Raw genomic sequence first — 19,242 nt, 5'->3', positions numbered from 1 at the left:
AACAATCTCTATATTTGATGCTTCCATTCAAAGGAATATTTACAAACATCAGATTTCTAGTTCCCGAACAAACTCAGTGTCAGCAAGATGACATCCTTGTCTGCATAAAACAGAAGGATCAGGGCCAAGCCGCCTCGTCCAGCACATCTGTCTCCAGCTTCCTGGCACAGATAGAATAAGAACATGTAAAGTTAATTTAGCCCAACCCCTGACAACCATCAGCATCCAATGGACTGGTTATCCCCCAAGACCACTTGTGCTCTAATCTTCAAATCAGTGTCTCCAAGCAACAGAGGCAATGAACAGTTTGTTCTTTCCTTCACTTACTCACTCAATGCGTACTGATCAAGCATCTACTATGTGCTTGGTGCTCAGGGTGGAGGGCAAAGAGGTCTGAGGAGGGTCCGTGGAGGAAGTGACATTTGAGTTTGCCTTTGCAAACAGGCTAAGATCTGGAGGAGCAGAAGGGATTCCAGGTGGAAGGAACACGTGCATTGACGCCAGGGAACAGGAAAGACAAATCATGTTTAGGTTCAATGAGTAGATAAGGTCTCGTAGGAACTGAGGGAGGATTGTGTCAGGGAAGCTTGGGCTGCCAGTCTAGATGGGTAGGTAAGACCTGATTGTGCCTGAGAGAGGGTACTCCACCTCACCATCTGCCCTTCACTTCCCACAGGCTTGCAGTCAAACTGCAGAGACCAAGGGGTGGGAGAACGGGAGGCAGGCAGGTCCTTCTTGCTTCCAGGAAAAGGTGCAGAGAGGAAGGAAATGGTGACGATACCAGCTGCTCCGACTATAAACAGCCAAGTATTCTGCCAGTTGGAATGGACAGTACCTGGCTTCCGACCGTTCTAGCGGGCATTCAGATTTGCATGGCAGTATGGGAAAAGTGACTCCACTGCCTGTCTTTGAGCATCTAAATCTCTCACCAGTTGAATGATCTTGTCTGTGTACCATTCACAGGATGGTATACATGTTCATGCAGACACTTCCTTTCAAAGCACAGATGGGTGGGAGCCAAGAGAAGCTTACACTTGGATTGGCCTCTTAGATGGGAGTTAGTTCCTATTGTAAGACAGCCCCGCCCCAAGCACCCCTAGAATAGAATCACCGGTGGACATGTTGGCGTCCTGAAGTATGCTGGGGGGCAGGACAATGAAGAGAGGGGTCTGTAGCCCGCAGAACGGTCCTTCTGTGGGGAGTTTGAGAGGACTGATGGGGATCCCGGGCAGCCTGTCCTAACTCTTCAGTGCAGCTGGGTCATTTAAGTAAGCAAGACCTGTCCCCCCCCCCGCCCCCTGCGCCCCGCACTCTGGGGTGTGGAAGTGCCCACTCCACAGGGACGCACGCCTCCCAAGGCCACTCCTCTCACTGGTCCTGCGTTATCTTCTGAATGGAGGGCATCTTCATAGCTCCTCAACTCAACTGCCTGCTCTACCTAGCCCTCTTGGGGGTGCCCTCGTTGGTAAAGAATGTCTCTTTTTCTCCAGTTGCCCCATGCTAAAAAGGCTGGGTCACCCGCGACACCTCTATCTCCCTCACTCTAAACCTCCAGGCCACCTCTTTCCTGTGGACTCTGCTTTTGAGCCATCCCCCCGGTGCCCACCACCTCTTGCCCCCTCCCCCCTGCTGCTGCCACGTTATTAGGGACAGTTGAGACGGTGCAGCCTCTTGGTCTCCTGGGTCCCCTCGCAGCTCTCTCCAGCCTGCAGGACGAAGCCTCCACCTTCCTGACCTCGAAGGGCATCGAGCTCTTCACAGTCCCACTCACAGGCTCACCTCACCTCCCCAGCTCCCCTCTTGCATGGGCTCCGCCCACCAACCAAACCAAAGGGCCCACTTCTTGGAGAAAGCAGGTCATATCAGCACCTGGAACTCGGTGCTCAGGCCCCTCCCTCAGGCTGGGGGTGCTCGCCTCCCTCCACCCTTGACAAGCCCCTACTTTCCCATTTATTTATTTATTTATTTATTTATTTATTTATTTATTTATTTAGTACAGTTGACATAAAATGTGACATTAGATTCAGGTGCACAACATCGTGATTGGACAATTCTCCGCTCACAAGCGGAGCTCCCATCTGTCACCCTACGGCGCTATTACAACATCATTGACTATATTCCTTGTGCTGTGCCTTTCATCCCTGTGACTTATTCATTCCATAACTCCCCTTCACTCATTTTGCCCATCCCTCCTCCCCTCTGGCAACCATCTGTGTGTTCTCTGTATTTATGGGTCTGATTCTGCTTTCCGTTTGTTTGTTCATTTGGGGTTTTTTCCTTTTTTTTAGATTCTACATATGGACAAGCTTCCACTCCAAATGCCTCCTTCTCTCTGATGCTTATTTGAATCCCTCCCATCAGAAAGACGGGAACCCCCTCACTGGCCCTCCAGTGAGCACATGGCTCATCCCTTTCCGGTTGCTTCTGCCTGAGTCTGCCCTGTACTGTGTGAGGTGCGTGTCTATCTTATCTTCTTTATGAAAGTGCGAGTCCCAACAGGGAGACTTTATTTAAGCAGCCAGCAGAATGGGTGGGTTGTGGCTCGTGACAGCCTCTTGGGAAAGCAGTCGCGGAGAGCCCTGGACCCACAGCCAAGGTCAGCTGCGCCTGGATCACAGCTCTGCCTCTTCCAACTGCGAGACCTGAGAAAAGACTCTCATCCGCTGTCTGCCTCCATTTGCACATCTGTGCATGTAATAGTTCACGCTATTAATAATGTACTAATAATACTAATTAGTGCCAATGTGCTAATAATAGTACATGTCACAGGATCGTGGCGGGATAAAATTAGTTAATCCATGAAAACCTCTTTAGAACAGTGTTCAGCAGGTGCCAAGTACTCAATAGGTTTTAGGTATTTTTCTTGGGCGATTTCCACCCGGAACTGCTGTAGGAGGGTGTCTGGGAGTGGGCCCAGGAGACTGCATTTTCAGCACGCACCCCTAGGTGAATCCACCACATGCTGGAACTTTTGGACCACTAACGAAATCCAGACCTCTTGATTTATAACTGAGGAGCTTGAGGGCCAGGGTGGGGCAATGAGTCACCCAGGCTCTGCGAGGACCTGCACAAGCCACTGTCTAGTCTATCTTTCTTCGTTCAGGGGCTTCAACAAACCCAAGCAGACCAAACTTTGTTGGTTTTCAGAGGCGTTCTCCACCCAGGGGTGCTTTTACCTCGTGGGCAGCCCTGAGGGGACCAGAGGCCACAGAGCCGGCCTAGATGGGAAGTCCAGCTTTGGCCGCTTACACCCCAATCCTTTCCCATCTGCAGCTGGAGAACCAAAGCCCATGAGTCACCACTCATTTCGTTTCCTCCATTCCAAGCTCCTCAAGTCCATAAATAAGGATGTCCTTGACCATCATACTGTTCTTCAGTCTGACCCCATCCCTCCAAGGCAGAGGACCTTGCTGTGATGTGTGGGGGTGGCCTGGGAGAAGCCGAGGTGGGGACCCCAGAGTCTCCAGGCTCCTCGGGTACCGGGAGCAGACAAGCCATTGAGAGGACACTGGGCAGAGCCATTCGGGGACAGACTTCCCCTTCCTTCTTCAGCCAGACGTGAAGGAAACTCTTTTCTTCCTTGTCCTCTACTAACCTGTGAAAACCCAGACAATGAATCTGTCTTGAGACGGATGTTGCGGCCGTGACCACTAGTTGTCTCCAATATCCATTCTCTTGTCCCTTAATAATAAATGGCAGTCGAATTTTTAGCAGGGAGCAAGCTGCCCAGTGGAAGATGGCATCTCTCAGTCACAGGATGGAAGGTGGGCAGAGGGGAAGGACTCAACTTTCGGGTCTCCATCTTAAAGGGAAGGAGCCTCCTCTTGTCTAGTGCTTCCCAGCGCCTTTATGCTCTCTGGCTTCGGAATGGCTGTGAGCCATCTTAGACCTCGGATCAAGGGTGACACCAGAAAAGGCAGAGTGACAGAGAGGGGGAGCCTGGGCCCCTGATGGAATCTCAGAGCAGAGCCCTACACCAGCTTGAACTGCATATGTGGGGAAGCAAATTCTCTCTCGCTGGGCCATTTAGATTTCATGTCAGCTAAGCCCACAACCTGATACAGAGTTCAAGAATGGAATAGAGAGTCACGTTTCCTCTGCTCTGGGCTGCCATGCCTGGAGCAAGGTGTGCAGTGGGTAGAGCTCTAGCTTTAGGTTCAGACTCAAATGCAGGCCCAGCCATTTGTTACCTGGACTAGGCAGCTCGGGCTGCCATAGCCAAGCGCCCCAGCCAGGCAGCTTAAACCACAGAAATGGACTGTCTCCTGCTTCTGGAGGCTAGAAGGAGCAGGTCAAGTTGTTGGTGGAGCCAGACCCATCAGATTCTAAGGAAGGCTCTGTCCCTGGCCTCTCTCCAGCTTCTGGCAGTTCTTGGCGTGTGGTGCATCATCCCAATCTCTGCCTTCATCTTCACATGGCTTTCTCCCTGTGTCTCTTCTTGTCACCTTCCCTCTGTGCATGTCTGTCTCTGTGTCCAAATATCCCCCCACTTTTTAACTATTTTTTTAACATTTCTTTTTTTTAAATTTTATTTTATTATTAACTACTTTTTTAAAGTAAACTCTACACCCAATGTGGGGCTTGAACTCACAACCCCGAGATCAAGAGTTGCACGCTCCACCGACTGAGCCAGCCAGGCACCAAATTTCCCCTTTTTGTAAGGACATCAGTCATACTGATTTAGGGTTCATCCTAATAACCTCATTTTAACATGGTTATCTCTACAGAGACCCTATTTCTGAATAAGGTCACATTCTGAGGTACCAGGAGTCCAGCATATGTTTTTTTGGAGGAACACAATTCTTCCCTTCATACTAACTCTCTTTGCTAATAGAATTTGGGTGTTTACTTAATGTCTGAGAACCTCAGTTTCCCCAGTGTCAGATTTGTATGTATTCTCAGGGTCTAGTATTTAGGAAGTCCCCAGGACGTGCCTTAGAGCTGGCCTTTGCCAATGTCACGTCTACAGTGGAGGACAGGCATCCCTTCCCATCATCCAATCATCATTAGATGTGTGCAGCGGTCTTTGCCACCTTCTCTTCCTGCTCAGTCTCCAAACCCCTTTCCAGCATCTGGGGAGAGCCTGCACCCTACGGGGCTGGGTGGGAGGCAGGGACCATCCACCACAACAGATGCTGAAAATGCCAGACACTTAGTCCCACAGCGTCCCCTGTAGCTGCGCAGCCCCAGATGTGGTTCTCCCGCTCGCCCGGTGATGCTGTAAGCTTCTCAATAGCCTTTTTTTTTTTTTTTAAGATTTTATGTATTTATTTGAGAGAGAGATAGCGAGAGAGAGCATGAGCAGGGAGAGGGAGAAGCAGACTCCCTGCTGAGCAGGAAGCCGAGGCGGGACTCAATCTCAGGACCCTGAGATCATGACCTGAGTCGAAGGCAGCTGCTTAATGGACTGAGCCACCCAGGTGCTCCCTCAATAGCTTTTTTCCCCTAAAGATTTTATCTATTTATTTGAAAGAGAGCAAGAGAGAGAGAGAGCGAGCGCACGAGCAGGGGGGAGGGGCAGAGGGAGAAGCAGACTCCCTGAGGAGCAGGGAGCCCGATGCTGGACTCGATCCCAGGACCCTGGGATCATGACCTGGGCTGAAGGCAGATGTTTAATCAGCTGAGCCCCCCCAGGTGCCCCCTCAATAGCCTTTTAATAAAATCCTTTTTTATTAACCAGACAGAGCCTTTCCCATTGCTTGCAAATGATAGCTTTGACCGATACACCATGTACTTTTCAAGGCCAAAATGGTTGATTAGGAGAATGGTAGCAGCTTGCAGACGACCTCTGACAATTGGCATGCACAGTCTGGTGGCTTTCCAATCAGAGAGATGTGGACTGAAATCTCCACTCTGCCCCTTACCAGTCGAGAGATGATGAGGAAGTTAATGAACCTCTCAGGGCCTCATTTTCCTGTCCCATTCAATGGTGATGGTAACAATAAGCTACTGGAGCAGTTTGGGAGGATTAAATGAGGTAATACACCTGAGACTCTCACTGTGCATGATGGTTATGTTGACATTCAACTTGACCGAGCCATGCGATACCCAGATATTTGGCCAGATGTTATTCTGGGTGTGCCTGTGAGGGTGTTCCTTCATGAGATCAACATTGGAACCAGCGAAGCAAGTCGAGCAGAGTGCCCCCCTGATATGCAGGGGCCCCATCCAATCTGAGGGGGGCCTGCATAGGATAGAAGGGGTGACCCTCCCTCAATTTCAAAGGAGCTCGCCCAGCCTGCCCGCCTTGAGCTGGGATCTTCTCCTGCCTTTGGAGTCAGACTGTAACACTGGCTCTTCTTGGATCTCGAGCCTGTCAGCTTTCAGACCGGAAGTCCCCCATCTGCTCTCCTGGGCCTCCAGCTTGCTGACTGCCCCTCTTGGGACTTCTCAGCCTCCATAATCATGTGAACCAATTCCTTATAACAAATCTCTTTATATATATATATATTTTTTCTGTTGACTATATTTCTCTGGAGAGCCCTGAATAATACACAGGAATACGTGGAACAATAGTGCATATTCAGTAATTATGGTAGCTATTTGTTGTGTTAGTTTTCTTATTATGTGACAAATGATGAAGCCAGCACACGGCGCCCAGGAACGGCCCCTCAAATACTGCGGCAGCATCCTTGTATTTCCCCCACCTGGAGAAATTCCTTGACCTTTCTCTATAAATCTCGAACTTATTCCCTCCCTCTTCCCAGCCCACCTCTCTCTCTCTCTCTCTCTCTCTCTCACACACACACACACACACACACACACAGAAACACACACAGCGCGCAATTCCTGGAGATGCCCTGGATCACACTGAGTTGGAGTGGGGGAGAGATCTTTAGCTCCCAGATGTGCATTGGCAACTTCTGCTTCTGGCACCTTCCCTCCCTGTAGTACACCATGGCTCCCACAGCCCCCAGGGATGCTGACATTCAGCCGTCCGCCTCCTCCTCCGCCAGGCGTTCCAGGAGAAAATAAAAAGCCTGAATTTCTGGGGGCTGCTGTGGAGGCTGCTCCTCTGGGTGGGTCAGAGAAGAGAGCATAGCCAGGGAGAGGGTGTCCCTAGCCCGCTGACTTAGACAGTGCACACTGACCCCCAAACCACGTGGCTTTCAAAGGGGTGACTCAGGGAGAGACCCCCCCCCCCCAAAGACGACTGCACTCTACCAGGTGGTACTGAAGACTCCTGGGTGCAGCTCAGTGAGAGTAGCCCACCCCAGCCCCGGGGCCAGATGCAGGGGCTCCCACCCCTCCGGTGTGGCACTCCCACCCTCCCCGCTCCAAGTCTGACGTTCCTCTGGATAAACAGGAAGCATGGGGGGAGCCAGGACTGTGATCTTGCTGAAAGCTCCAAACATGAGACATCCGGCCTCAGGACCACTCAGGGAGCTCTTTAAAATGCAGACTCCTCCTCCACAGCTCAAATACAGAGCAACAGAATCCCTGGGACTGTGCCCCAGAATCTTCGTTTTTAACAAGTTCTCCAAAAGACATTGGCAGGCACACGTCTGGCCAGGGGAAACAGCCCTGAGCTGAAGGGAGCCCTCTCCCCTTCCTGGAGCCAGACCTCCCGGTTTCTGGCTTCTGTGATTTTTGGCCATTGCATGACCTCTCAGAGCTTCAGTTTCCATGTCTGAAAGATGGGAGTGATAATAGCTTTACCTCAAAGGTATTATCAAGAAAATAAAAGTGCCCGGCACAAAGTAAAGGATCAGTAATTGTGAGGGAATAACTGCTCCCCAGAAAACTTTCTTTTTCCATATGTGACATGGAGAAAGTCATATCTTGCAAAGCAACTACTATACTTTTTAGGGTATACAAGCAAGTTCGAAAAGCACTCTTTTCCAGAAACAACTTCATAATGTACCAAGTTACCTTTAAAACAACTGCAACTTACTGAACACCTTCTGTGTGTCAGCTTTGCCAACAATTCTGCCTGATGGGTAGTATTACGTCCATTTTCAGAGACACGGAAACCTCGACTGCCCTTTGCCCCAGGTAAAGTGGGATTTGAACCTAATCTAAGTCTGCTGCCTTCATAAAGCTGATTAGTAACTGTCTCATCAGCAGGAGCTCCTGAAATTTCCCTGTTTTTCCACAGTCATAAATACACGTTAGTATTTCCAGGCAAAATCTGTTTATGTAAGTAAGCCTTGCTGTTAACAATGTTCTTCTAGTTTAAATAAAGAATGCCAATAAAAAAGTGGCAGCAAATATTTTAGAATTTTAACTCATTCATCCTCAGCTGAGCAAATAATGCTCAAAAAAACCCCAATGCTTTCCAGTTTGTAAAGTAAGAAATGTCATTTTCTTTGGAAGGGTACTCTCACCCCGTGAGGAGTGTTTGCCTCACTCCCTGCTCAGCTCTGTGATCTCTCCCCTCCACTGATTTTGTCAACACCCTCAGATTTGGGTCAGAATCGTATTTTGCCTTTCATCCCACAGAATCCCACCCTCAAGGCCGAGCTCCTAGGACTCCCACGGGACTGAGTTTCTGGAAAGAGAGTGCTGTCTTGATCACAACAACATTCAGCACAGAGCTTTGTAGGAAGCAGGTTCTCAATAAATATGATTTGAAATCATGCAAATGACTGTCTTGGTGGTCTTAATAGAGATGTAAAGAATACCCAAAGCAATAATACTTATTTGTTCAAGCAGGCCTGCTGTGGAGAATGCGAAAGGGCCAACTCTGACAGTTGGACAAAGGGAACTCAGCACATAGACACACACCCCTGCACTCACAGCCATATAAAAGTAACTGGAGGGGCGCCTGGGTGGCTCAGTCGGTTAAGCGTCTGCCTTCGGCTCAGGTCATGATCCCAGGGTCCTGGGATCGAGCCCCGCATCGGGCTCCTTGCTCAGTGGGGAGTCTGATCCTCCCTCCCCCTGCTCTTGCGCTCTCACTTGCTCTCTCTCTCCCTCTCAAATAAATAAATAAAATCTTAAAAAAAAGAAAGCAATTGGAGGGACTCCTTAAGTTCTCTAATGGTTCACCTTAGCAAATGTTTTTGGGGATCCTGTTTTGTAGCAGACACTCTAACAGGTGCTGTGGAGCCGAAGATGTTTGAGGACCTGTCCAACCCTTGAGGAGCTCATTCTCTCCTGAGGCAGAAGTACATGGGGGTGGGACGCCTGGGTGGTCATTTTTCCTAGAGCCCCAGCTAACTTCATGGTGTTTGAGTTTGTTTATATATCACGACCTTCTTACTGAGTGTCAAAGTAGCTCAATACTCATTTTAACAAAGTCCTTAAAAATATCCCACCTTTTGGAGACAGATCAAATGGTAAGAGTAAGTTATTAATCATACAAATTATCATCGCATTGTAAATTTGGATCGGTAACTTTGCATAGTGAGAAGTAGAAATTATAACACGTACACGGAACAAAAAAGCTATTCGAGCCCCAAGTTCATGACTAAACAGTCATCTTGTCTTTTCCATTTGCTCTATTGTTCACTGCCGCCTTCCACAGCTATGTATTTTAATCCATTCCTCCAAAGAGATATTAATAAACTTTAGAACTTCCGTTGTGACCTTCGCCTTGACACAAGCAAAACAAATTTATTTTCTTATGCTATAATAGATTTATTTTCCCATTTTTCGAGTTTGCTTTTCGTGAGGGGCATGTGAGGCACAGAATGTACGCAGGATGTACAATTTAGCCGTTTGGATTTCATCCATTTCCCCGGGACCACACCAATGGGCACGTTAATGAAATCATGCCGCAGTTTCAGAGCAGAATAGAATGGAGCCTCGACCAGAAGGAGGATGAGTGGCAGCCGTAGAGACGGGGGGGTGGGGGGTGGGCACAGAAACAGAGGCGGGGGCAGGGGAGGGGGCACGGAGTGAGGAGGGGCCGTGAGGATGGAGAGGATGACACTGAGGATGACACCTCAGAGGTAAGGCAAAACTGTGATAAAGGTGTGAGGGTACTCCCGCCCACCTGCCCACCTTTCCAACTTTCTGCCCAATGTTCCAGAAGCTGTGACCCACCAGCACTACAGTGACACCCAGGGCTCCGATGGCTCTGCCCTCCCCACTCCTGTGGGAAGGGGAAGCTGGCTCAGAGCTCGGCTTCCGCTAAGGGCCTCCTCAGCACCCAGTCAAGCCCAAATCCTTGGACCCTCTTTCCTATACACACAGCTGACAACTTCCCACCCTACCTGCCTCCTGATAACTCCAGGCTCCCCCTCCATCTCCAGGGCTACTATCCCAGGGTTCCTTCCAGATGCACCCCACGCACCTCACCCCCATCAGCAGGAGGCCTGGGGAGCAGGCACTGAGCCTTCTGAGACCAGAGATCCAGGTCATATGCCGGGTCGGGTCTGGGGACCAGAAATAAAGGAAGCTTGGAGGCCCCGGAGGTCAGTGATTTGTGATGCTGAGGACAGGAAAAATACCATGTGGAGTGCTTTCTGCGTGGCCCTCCAGCCGGCCTGCGCCCCAAGGGGCTGCTGCTCCTTTGGAACTGCCTGTGACTCATCTTTTGACCCCTCTGGTCCACACTGTGCTCTCCCCTGGAGAGGTCAAGGGTACTTCCTGTCCTTACTGGTCGCTCACTTGGAACTTCATCACAGGCTGCCTTGGGACATCTCTTGTATTGTTCTTTTTAGCTTTTCCATGATGACTTTTCCCATGATGATTAGGTCAACCTGTTGCTTTCATGTCCTCGCCTACAAAGTTAAGATGTATGGCAGAAGCAGGAATGGCTGAGGATAGAAAGAACTGCTTTTGTTCTGAGGGTATGCAAATGAGCAAGAAGAATTAGGTGCTTTTTCAAAGATAATGGAATTCAAAATCGTATTCTTCCTTAATTATTTGGACACTGCTTTAGACATGAATTATCTCATTTTTGCAATCCTTCATGCCATTTTGCATAGGTAGACACCCCTCAACTATAGGGAAGAATGGTGTTATCAGCATAGACATGGACACGGGTGTCCTTGGAAGGCAGGGTAATGGTCCGCAGCGGCCAGAAGCTGGGTATGTGTCATTTCCTCTTTGTCACTGCTGATAAAGTACTTTAACTACTCAGAACATCTCCTGTCCTTGTTCTGCAGACGTGACAAGTTGTCTCATGCAATCTCCCATTACTGTCCCTTGGCACCAAAAAATAATGCATTCAGCCCATCATATTATTCATCAAATATTTACTGAAAACCTACCACTCTAGGTGCAAGCACTAGGCCCAAAGCCTGGGATACAAAGTTAGGAAGTGCAGTTACAGCCCACAAGCAGTGCTCCTTCCAATGGGGGTGACAACTAGCTACATGACATGGTCGGGTATCCCACAAATGCTGTAGACATGGAGAAAGCCTCGAAGAGGGCAGCCCAGGAGCTTAATAGAGCACATGACTTGGGTCTGGAAAAATGAGTTAGTGATCGGGGCGCCTGGGTGGCTCAGTCGCTAAGCATCTGCCTTCGGCTCAGGTCATGATCCTGGGGTCCTGGGATCGAGCCAAGCATCAGGCTCCCTACTCGGTGGGAGGCCTGCTTCTCCCCCTCCCGCTCCCCCTGCTTGTGTTCCCACTCTCGCTGTCTCTGTGTCAGATAAATAAATAAAATCTTAAAAAAAAAAAAAAGAAAGAAAAATGAGTTAGTGATCTTTTAGAGGAGAAGAGGAAAAATATTCCAGGCACAGGAAATAGCTCCTGCTAAGGCAGGAAGGCATGAAAGAGCCTGGTATATATTGAGAGCAGCAGACCGTTCCGTTGAATGGGCTTTCAGCCCCACTGTGTGAGGGGGCGTGTAAATGTGTGTGAGTGTGTTTGTAGGAGGGGATGAGAAGGCTGGAGAGGTGGGAAATAACCTTGATGTCATGCCTCATTTGTATTTTATCCAGTAGCTAAGGGGAACACAGCTGAGGTTTTTCAATCATGAAAATAAGTGATTAGAGTTGGAATTTCGGATGTGCTGGTAAAGGGGGCGGATGGACTGGTAGCTGTCATAGTCTGTGATGGAGTAGACCAGCAGAAAGCCCTTTGCCCACTGCACGCCAGGTTGTTCCGGTGTAAAGAAAGAATCAGAGGGGTGTCAGTCCAGAAGACAAGAAACCGATCTCACCTACACTTGCCTGCCTGTCTAGGCCAGAGCTGTATGGATTATGGCAGAGTGATGCTTCAGAGAAAAATAGGAGAGAGAACTGACAGATCAAGTGCCCTGTTGGATGTGACGGTCAAGAAGACAGAGCAGGAAGGAGATTTTTTTCTTTTTTTTTTTTAGAAAGAGGGAGGGGTGGTGGGGGAGGAGAAGAGGGAGATGGAGAATCTTTTTTTTTTTTTTAATTTTTTATTTATTTATTTGAGAGAGAGAGAGAGAGAGAAACAGCATGAGAGGGGATAGGGTCAGAGGGAGAAGCAGGCTCCCCGCTGAGCCGGGAGCCCGATGCGGGACTCGATCCTAGGACCCTGGGATCATGACCTGAGCCGAAGGCAGTCGCTTAACCAACTGAGCCACCCAGGCGCTCGGGAGATGGAGAATCTTAAGCAGGCTCCATGCCCAGCACGGAGCCCAACACAAGGCCCAATGTGGGGCTCAATCCCACGACTCTGAAATCATGACCTGAGCCGATATGAAGAGTCTGATGCTTAACTGACTGAACCACCCAGGCGCCCCAGGAAGGAGAATTTTTAAGCAACTCTAGGTAGGATGCACTTACTGACATAAGGAATTTTTATTTTCTAATACAGGTAGAGAGAGTAGATTTCCATTTGCACCAATAAATAAAACTGCTATTCATGTTTGCGATTTGTTAGCACCAGCGTACTCTGAACCCCTTTCCTTGAAAATCACGTGGTATCAATTTCATGCCTGTGGCAAAGTGCCCTAATTAAAGACATCCTGCAGTTGCTCAAATCTTTTCTCCTCCGCATTCTTTGCTTTCTCCCACAACAGATTCCCTCTACATCATCGGCTCCCCTACCGCAAGACACCAATAGGAGTTCAGGCTGAGGGCAAGCATGGAGCCGTTCTGGGCGCTGGTGCAAGTATGATTTCTATAAAAAGACATTTAAAAAACAAGAAGCAATGTTGCCATTTTGCCTTTAATGGAAAAGTGGCTAGCAGTTACAGTAAAAAAAAATATATATTTTATTTTAAAAAAAAACCTCTCCAACTTCTAGGCAATCACTGAATTTTCAGAAATACACATACACTTGAAAACCAACAGTCTGTATAAAAATAAACTTCGAATGTGTAATTAAAAAGGGAGGTCCCCTGTCTTTTTCAGCTGCACAAACGCACAATAAAAAGGAGCCGAGTCTGTGTGAGATGGGTTTACCCCAGTGCAGAGGGGGCTTTGACTTTGGAAGACAGAGCCTGCTTGAAGCGCCTCTTGAGGTCTTGCATGTTGGGAGAGCGCGGCCGGGGAATGATGGAGGCTCTCCTCCTCTCCCCACTGAGGCTGTGCAGCTTGCCCACTTCTTTACAGAGGTGCTGAAACACGTCACAGACGTCCTCGTAGTTTTCACTGGTGGAAATTTCAAGGAATAGGCTGCCCAGCTCGTTGGCCAGCTGAATGCCATCATGCGTTTGCACCTGCCGGGCATGCAGAAGGTCCCCCTTGTTGCCCACGATGATGACAGGGGCCTTGGAGTCAGGGTGGACCTTCCGGATGTGCTGGTAAAGGGGGCGGATGGACTGGTAGCTGTCATAGTCTGTGATGGAGTAGACCAGCAGAAAGCCCTCTGCCCACTGCACGCACTTGGCCAGGGAATCACCTACCTGGGTCAGGCTGTCTTGGACCTGAGAAAGATCAGAACGAGTCTGGATCAAGGAAACCCTCAGTGGGAGAGGACTCAAAATAACATCAGAGTAACCCTTGCAAAAAGCATTCAAAAGAGAAATCATAAATACAGTTTTCAGATGCTACCTAGCTTCTGCAGAAGGAGGCTTTGGACACGGGAAGAGCAAGCTCCCTGCCTGGGTTATTTTATTGGCTGTCACCAATGCAATTATCCTGAAACCCCCTGCTTGGCAGGTATTCTGTGGTGAGCCCTGGCTGACTGAAGAATGACTTCAATGAGAACTTTCAAAGAAGAATGGCGCAATCTTCAGGGAACTGAGAATAAACAAAACTTTGAAAATAAGCCAAGATAAATATCTTTTCCCAAGCCCATAAAAATATTTTTAGCATATCCTTTTTGAGAATGTTACAGAAACAAAGTCCTTCTTTCTGGTCTTCCACAAGACCTTTCCTCTCTCCAAGGGAGAGCAATTAATAACTTGTTAATCAAGTTAAATTCCCGACTGCTTGCCAAGGGGTTATCTGGTTGCAATTAACCGACTTGAGGGAACAGTTAGAAACCCAGAAGCACTCTTGCTGTCCTTGCTAGGGGAGAAGACCCTCTCCAGAAACCCACCCCTGTTAATGGTTCCATGGACGAGCTCTGAAAGAAGTGGTGAGCCCCATCCCTGCAAGTAGTGATGCCTCTCCCAGGGCTGCAAACAGAGGTTAACTCTCTCTCCCCTTTGGAGGAGCTGGACTGGAGGAAGCTGCCTCTCGAACCATCCACTCACCCCGTCCCCACCAGGAGCGTTTCTAACAGCCCGCCTGGGGACAGCCCACGCCTTCATCTAAATGCAGAACAGGTGTGTTCACACATCTTGCTCCCGCTGAGGAGCCCCCTGGGTGTGTGCGCGGTGGTGAGCCGTTCGCTTCGGGCCGTCCTTACCTGGATGCCCCCCGGGGTGTCCTGGATCTGCAAGGAGAGCTGGTCTCCCTCTACGTAGACGAGCCGTGAATACAACTTGCCTGAAGGATGAAGGAGACTTTGCTTTTAAATTCCTACACACATATCAGCAAAAAAGAAAATCGGAGCATGCAGCCACAAAAGCAGAGAGCACGAAATTATTCTAACCTGTATTCGGTTCATAATCGCCAATAAATCTCTTGGTCAGGAAGCGCACAATCATTGCTGAAAAGGAAAAACAGCAAAATCAGTGAAAGCACTAGGACCAAACAGTCAAACCGGGACGCTCCCGTGGAAAAGGAGAGGGCGCTGGGCCGCAGAACCCCGGGTACTGCCCAGGTTGGAAAGCCAAGGGTGCGGCCGTCGCGGTCTCTCGCGGGTTTGACTGCAGGTGTCTACCTGCCGCACCAGCCCCCCCTCTCCAGCAGGGGCCAAGCCAGGCGGGAGCCCAGGAGTAGCCGCCCCGAGGAAGCAGCTGGGAAAGCGAGCTGGCGGGGGAGAGCCGGGGCTGGCGCGGAAACTTGCAGGTTCTTCTGGCGCTCTATCCTCCTCCCCTCCGCTCAGAGCTCCGGCTCTTCCCCGAGGCCCCGTCGTCCCCGAGCGGGCCCCTGGGCACTCACCGCTCTTGCCCACGCGGCCGGCGCCCAGCACGGCCAGCTTGATGTCCTTGGGCAGGAGGTAGTCGGAGGAGGACTCGGGGATGGGCGCGAGCAGACAGTGCCCAGACATGGTGGGCGGCCGCATGGAGAGCGCGCGGGCCGAGCGGGTCCCGCCTCCGAGAGCGCACGCCTGGCCTCGGCCGCAGCGGAGCGGCTCGCGAGCACAGAGAGCGTGCGGACACAGGTGCGCGGGGACCGCGGCGGCCGGCCGAGCTGTCAGCGCCGGCGGTTTTAAAGGGCTGGGCGCGCGCGGCGGGGGCGCGGCGGCCGCCTCCGGCTCCTCCCCCTCCCGCCCCTTCCCGCGGCGGCCGGGAGGGACCGGGGCGCTGGAGAGCCCGGGGGGAGGGACTGGGCGCCGGGGGCGTGCGCACCGCCTCGCCGCCTGACGCGCTCCGCCCGGGCCCCGCGCCGCTGCCGCTGCCGCCCCCGGCCCCTGAAGGACGGCCACGGTCCCGCGAGCGGTGGGAGGCCCCTCGTGGGGCTGTGCCTGCGCCGCCCTGGGGGCCCCTCCACTCCGCAGAGGCGAGCCCGGGTCACTAGACCAGTGGGCGAACCTGCGATCAGTTCTGAGCTGGGGGAGGAAAGAAACAGGAAAAAGTGCAATCAGTCGGATGTTTCTGCAACAATGGGAGGGGTAAATTCCTGTTGGGTATATTGCCCTTTTTATTTTCAAAAGGTGCTGAGGGGTGACATTACTAAGGAAAAAGGAGGAGGGTAAAGCCCGGAATCCCTGAATTAGTAGCTGTTATAAGGGACCTGCAGTCACTGTGACCTTGCTCCACAAATGTGAAGGCCCCTTGGGGGCAGTAATTGTTTGCAGCTCAGCCTCCAAGCCCAGACCCTCGCTGCTGGCCTTGGCTGAATCCACTCCTTAGTGAACAGTCAATACACGTTCCATCCCCTGGGAGCTTTGGCTCCGGACTAATTCTCCATCATTAATACTGTCTTATGCACTTGAGTCATGCATTTGCTTTTTTTTTTTATTTTATTCTTATGTTAATCCCCATACATTACATCATTAGTTTTAGATGAAGTGTTCCATGATTCATTGTTTGTGCATAACACCCAGTGCTCCATGCAGAACGTGCCCTCCTCAATACCCACCACCAGACTAACCCATCCCCCCACGCCCCTCCCCTCTAGAACTCTGTTTTTCAGAGTCCATCGTCTCTCATGGTTCGTCTACCCCTCCGATTTCCCCCGCTTCATTCTTCCCCTCCCGCTACCTTCTTCTTCTTCTTCTTTTTTTCTTAACATATATTCATGCATTTGCTTTTATTATTCAAGTACTTACTTCTAAGCGTAAAATGAAGTGTAGGTTAAGGATGAGAGAGTGGAAGAAGGGGACACAAAAGAGAAAAATGTCCTGGTCTTGGGTTTGGGGAGTCGGACCATAGTAAGGCCTTGGGATTTGATCCTTACAGGTGAGAACTTCATGCTTCTGGCCTCCTGTGTACCAGCCTCATATGTCCAATTGCCTATTGGAGGGCCCCTTCCTTACCCCTTCTCTGTCTCAGTCGTATTAGTTAGCTTTTGCTGCACGACAAACTGCACGAAACTTAATGGCTTAAAACAACAATCCCCCATAGTTGCTCATGTCTGTAGGTCAGTGGAGTGGTTATCCTAATCTAGGCCAGACTCAGCTGACCTAGGCTGGGCCCTGTCATGTATCAGCCCAGAGCTGGCAGAGGGTGGCAGGCAGTCAGCTGTGATGGGGGAGGGGCAGTGACGGACTCACCTGAGTCCGTCCCCGCCGCCCCCCCCCCCCCCCACCAGGATGGCTAGGGCTTGCTTTCATGGTGGTTGAGCAGGTTTCAGAGAGTAAGTGGAAGTGGAAAAGGCCTCTTGAGCCCTACTCCAGGGTGGAACCCATAACCTCTGCTGCATTCTGTTGGCCAAAGCAAGTCACAATTCCAGCCCAGATTCAAGGAGAGGGGAAAGGATACACTCCATGCCTAAGTGGAGGGAGCTGAAGTCACATTTGAAAGGGCTGGGTGGCTCAGTCGGGTTAAGCATCTGGCCCTTGGTTTCTGCTCAGGTCACGATCTCTGGGTTGGGAGATTGAGCCCCACAGTGGGGAGTCTGCTTCTACTCCCCCTCTGTCTTCCCCCTCCCCCGGCTCATGCACTCTCTTTCTCTCTGAAAAAGATATTTCAAAGAAATAAAAAAGAAAGGGCTGAGTGAGATGCAGAGAGGGATAGAGGATGAAATCCATTTTTAGCAACCAGCTACACTAATGCATGTTCCCTCCATCTACCCAGAATTCCAAACCAGCAACGTGTGAGCCATCCTTGACTCCAACCACTCTCACTTCCAAGTTCCACCATTTCTACTGCCTACACCCCTGGGTGTCTCCCCCTCTCCATCCCCACTGCTCTCCTTACCTCTCAGTTGAATTCTTCAGGACTCCTGCTGTAGACTAGGAATAGATGATGACTTGTTTACTTGCTCTTCCCTTGGAAGCTTTCTTTGATCAGCACTGCCACCCCCACTCCTATCTCCCAGTTCCTCCCTCTTAGGACACCCTTGGCAGCACTGATCTCAACTGTTACTCTCTGTAAAATTTGTTTCATGACTGTCTCCAGGCGGGCAGAGACTCTAGCTTGTGTCTTTAGCATCAGCACATAGTGGTACCTGGGACTTTGAAGGTCCTTTGTTCACTGACTCACTTTCTGAATGAATAAATGAATGAATGCTGTCTTCACTGTGTGAAATGGAAAAGACAGAAGTCATATGTGTAACCATTATCCCAATAGCTTGGTTTTGAGAGCAACCTACTCTCGAGAGAAAGTGTTCCAGGAAATGTCCTGAGATAACTGCTGTATCTCAGTTGCACTGACTTTTGGCAGCTTACAAGGCAATCCCCTTCTGTTAAACTTCAGTTTAACTGGAAAGATTTAAAGCAGGCCACCTCATTCCTTGACAGGAGAAAGCACCATAAAGACAGTTACTATTTACAGAACCACTCTGAAACCATTGGTTCCAGGGATCCTTCAGCTGTTCAGTGATAGGGGTCCAAGTCATTGTGTCCCAGATGCTCTTTGGCTCTCTTTGAACACAAAATGGCCCGTTTCACCAAACACCAAGTCCTCACCAAAGCAGGAAGGAAGCGTGGGATTCTATTGTCTTTTTATTATGAAATAAAATAATTCTCAGAACCCAGCAGACTTTCTCTTACCTCTCATCTCCAGAACTGAGAAGCTGAGAGTTTATCCAAGTATCTAGCAAAGAAGACTGGGATTGCCACTACCTTAGAACAACCCTAGCTCCTCCCCAGGAGCTAGTGGACACCTTGCTCCCCCATTAAGTCAAGAAATAAAAGAGGGGGTCTCTGTTGAGCAGGAATCAATGGACTCTGCACCTTTCACTTTCCTGGGATTGAAATGCAGAACTGTGAAGGGAAAAGAGCACTTTCTTGGCTGAATCTTGGACTCACCTCTACACCTCATTCCCCATCTTAATTCCCTGTCAGGAATAAGATCATTTTAGTTTAAGGTCACCCAATAAGTAAGATTCCTAAGACTGTTCTCTGTCCACTGATAATTATGTTCCATTTTGCATTCACATTGCACCTTAGCTCAGAGAGCTCAAAATGTTATTCCATTCTCCTTGGAAACTCTTTGCATCTGCAAATAGACAAGATAATCCCATGACCTTTTAATACAGACAATATGTTACCGAACTGTTACTGACGAACTGTTACTGAACATTATAAATAGCATTGCCTAAATTGTTGCTGCTTGTGTTCTATCTCATTTTGGATTTCTTTGTGTCCAGAGTTATGTAAAATTGTACTGCAACCAATATAACACAGGCAAACTGAAGTGGTTTTAAAATGACAATGGAAATGCGTAGGCACAGATATGGATACACAGATCCTGTGGGTGTTTGAAATA

The 19,242-nt window shown here is 49.8% G+C and overlaps 1 protein-coding gene across 1 annotated transcript; it reads right to left on the bottom strand.

The window, feature by feature from the left end:
* Positions 1-13,021: 13,021 nt before the first annotated feature.
* RASL11A (RAS like family 11 member A) lies at positions 13,022-15,598 on the bottom strand. The gene is made up of 4 exons (XM_006748733.3): positions 15,308-15,598; positions 14,856-14,912; positions 14,670-14,749; positions 13,022-13,740 (listed from the first exon to the last, which is right to left on the bottom strand). Exons 1-4 carry the CDS (start codon positions 15,429-15,431, stop codon positions 13,273-13,275), a joined length of 729 nt encoding a protein of 242 aa, XP_006748796.1. The 5' UTR covers positions 15,432-15,598; the 3' UTR covers positions 13,022-13,272.
* Positions 15,599-19,242: the final 3,644 nt, after the last annotated feature.

The sequence above is a fragment of the Leptonychotes weddellii genome, chromosome 3, assembly GCF_054177405.1.
Source record: "Leptonychotes weddellii isolate Sample4059 chromosome 3, ASM5417740v2, whole genome shotgun sequence".
NCBI classification, from domain to species: Eukaryota; Metazoa; Chordata; class Mammalia; order Carnivora; family Phocidae; genus Leptonychotes; species Leptonychotes weddellii.
Note: the sequence above shows the minus strand (reverse complement) of the source record. Positions and strands in the feature narration are given on the sequence as shown.

What these genes read in the sequence shown, in the direction of transcription:
- RASL11A (XM_006748733.3), bottom strand. Translation starts at nt 15,431, where the DNA reads ATGCGGCCGCCCACCATGTCTGGGCACTGTCTGCTCGCGCCCATCCCC. An exon ending in CGGCCGCGTGGGCAAGAGCG is followed by an intron (nt 14,913 to 15,307) that starts GTGAGTGCCCAG and finishes TTTCCTTTTCAG; the next exon opens with CAATGATTGTGCGCTTCCTG. An exon ending in CGATTATGAACCGAATACAG is followed by an intron (nt 14,750 to 14,855) that starts GTTAGAATAATT and finishes TTCATCCTTCAG; the next exon opens with GCAAGTTGTATTCACGGCTC.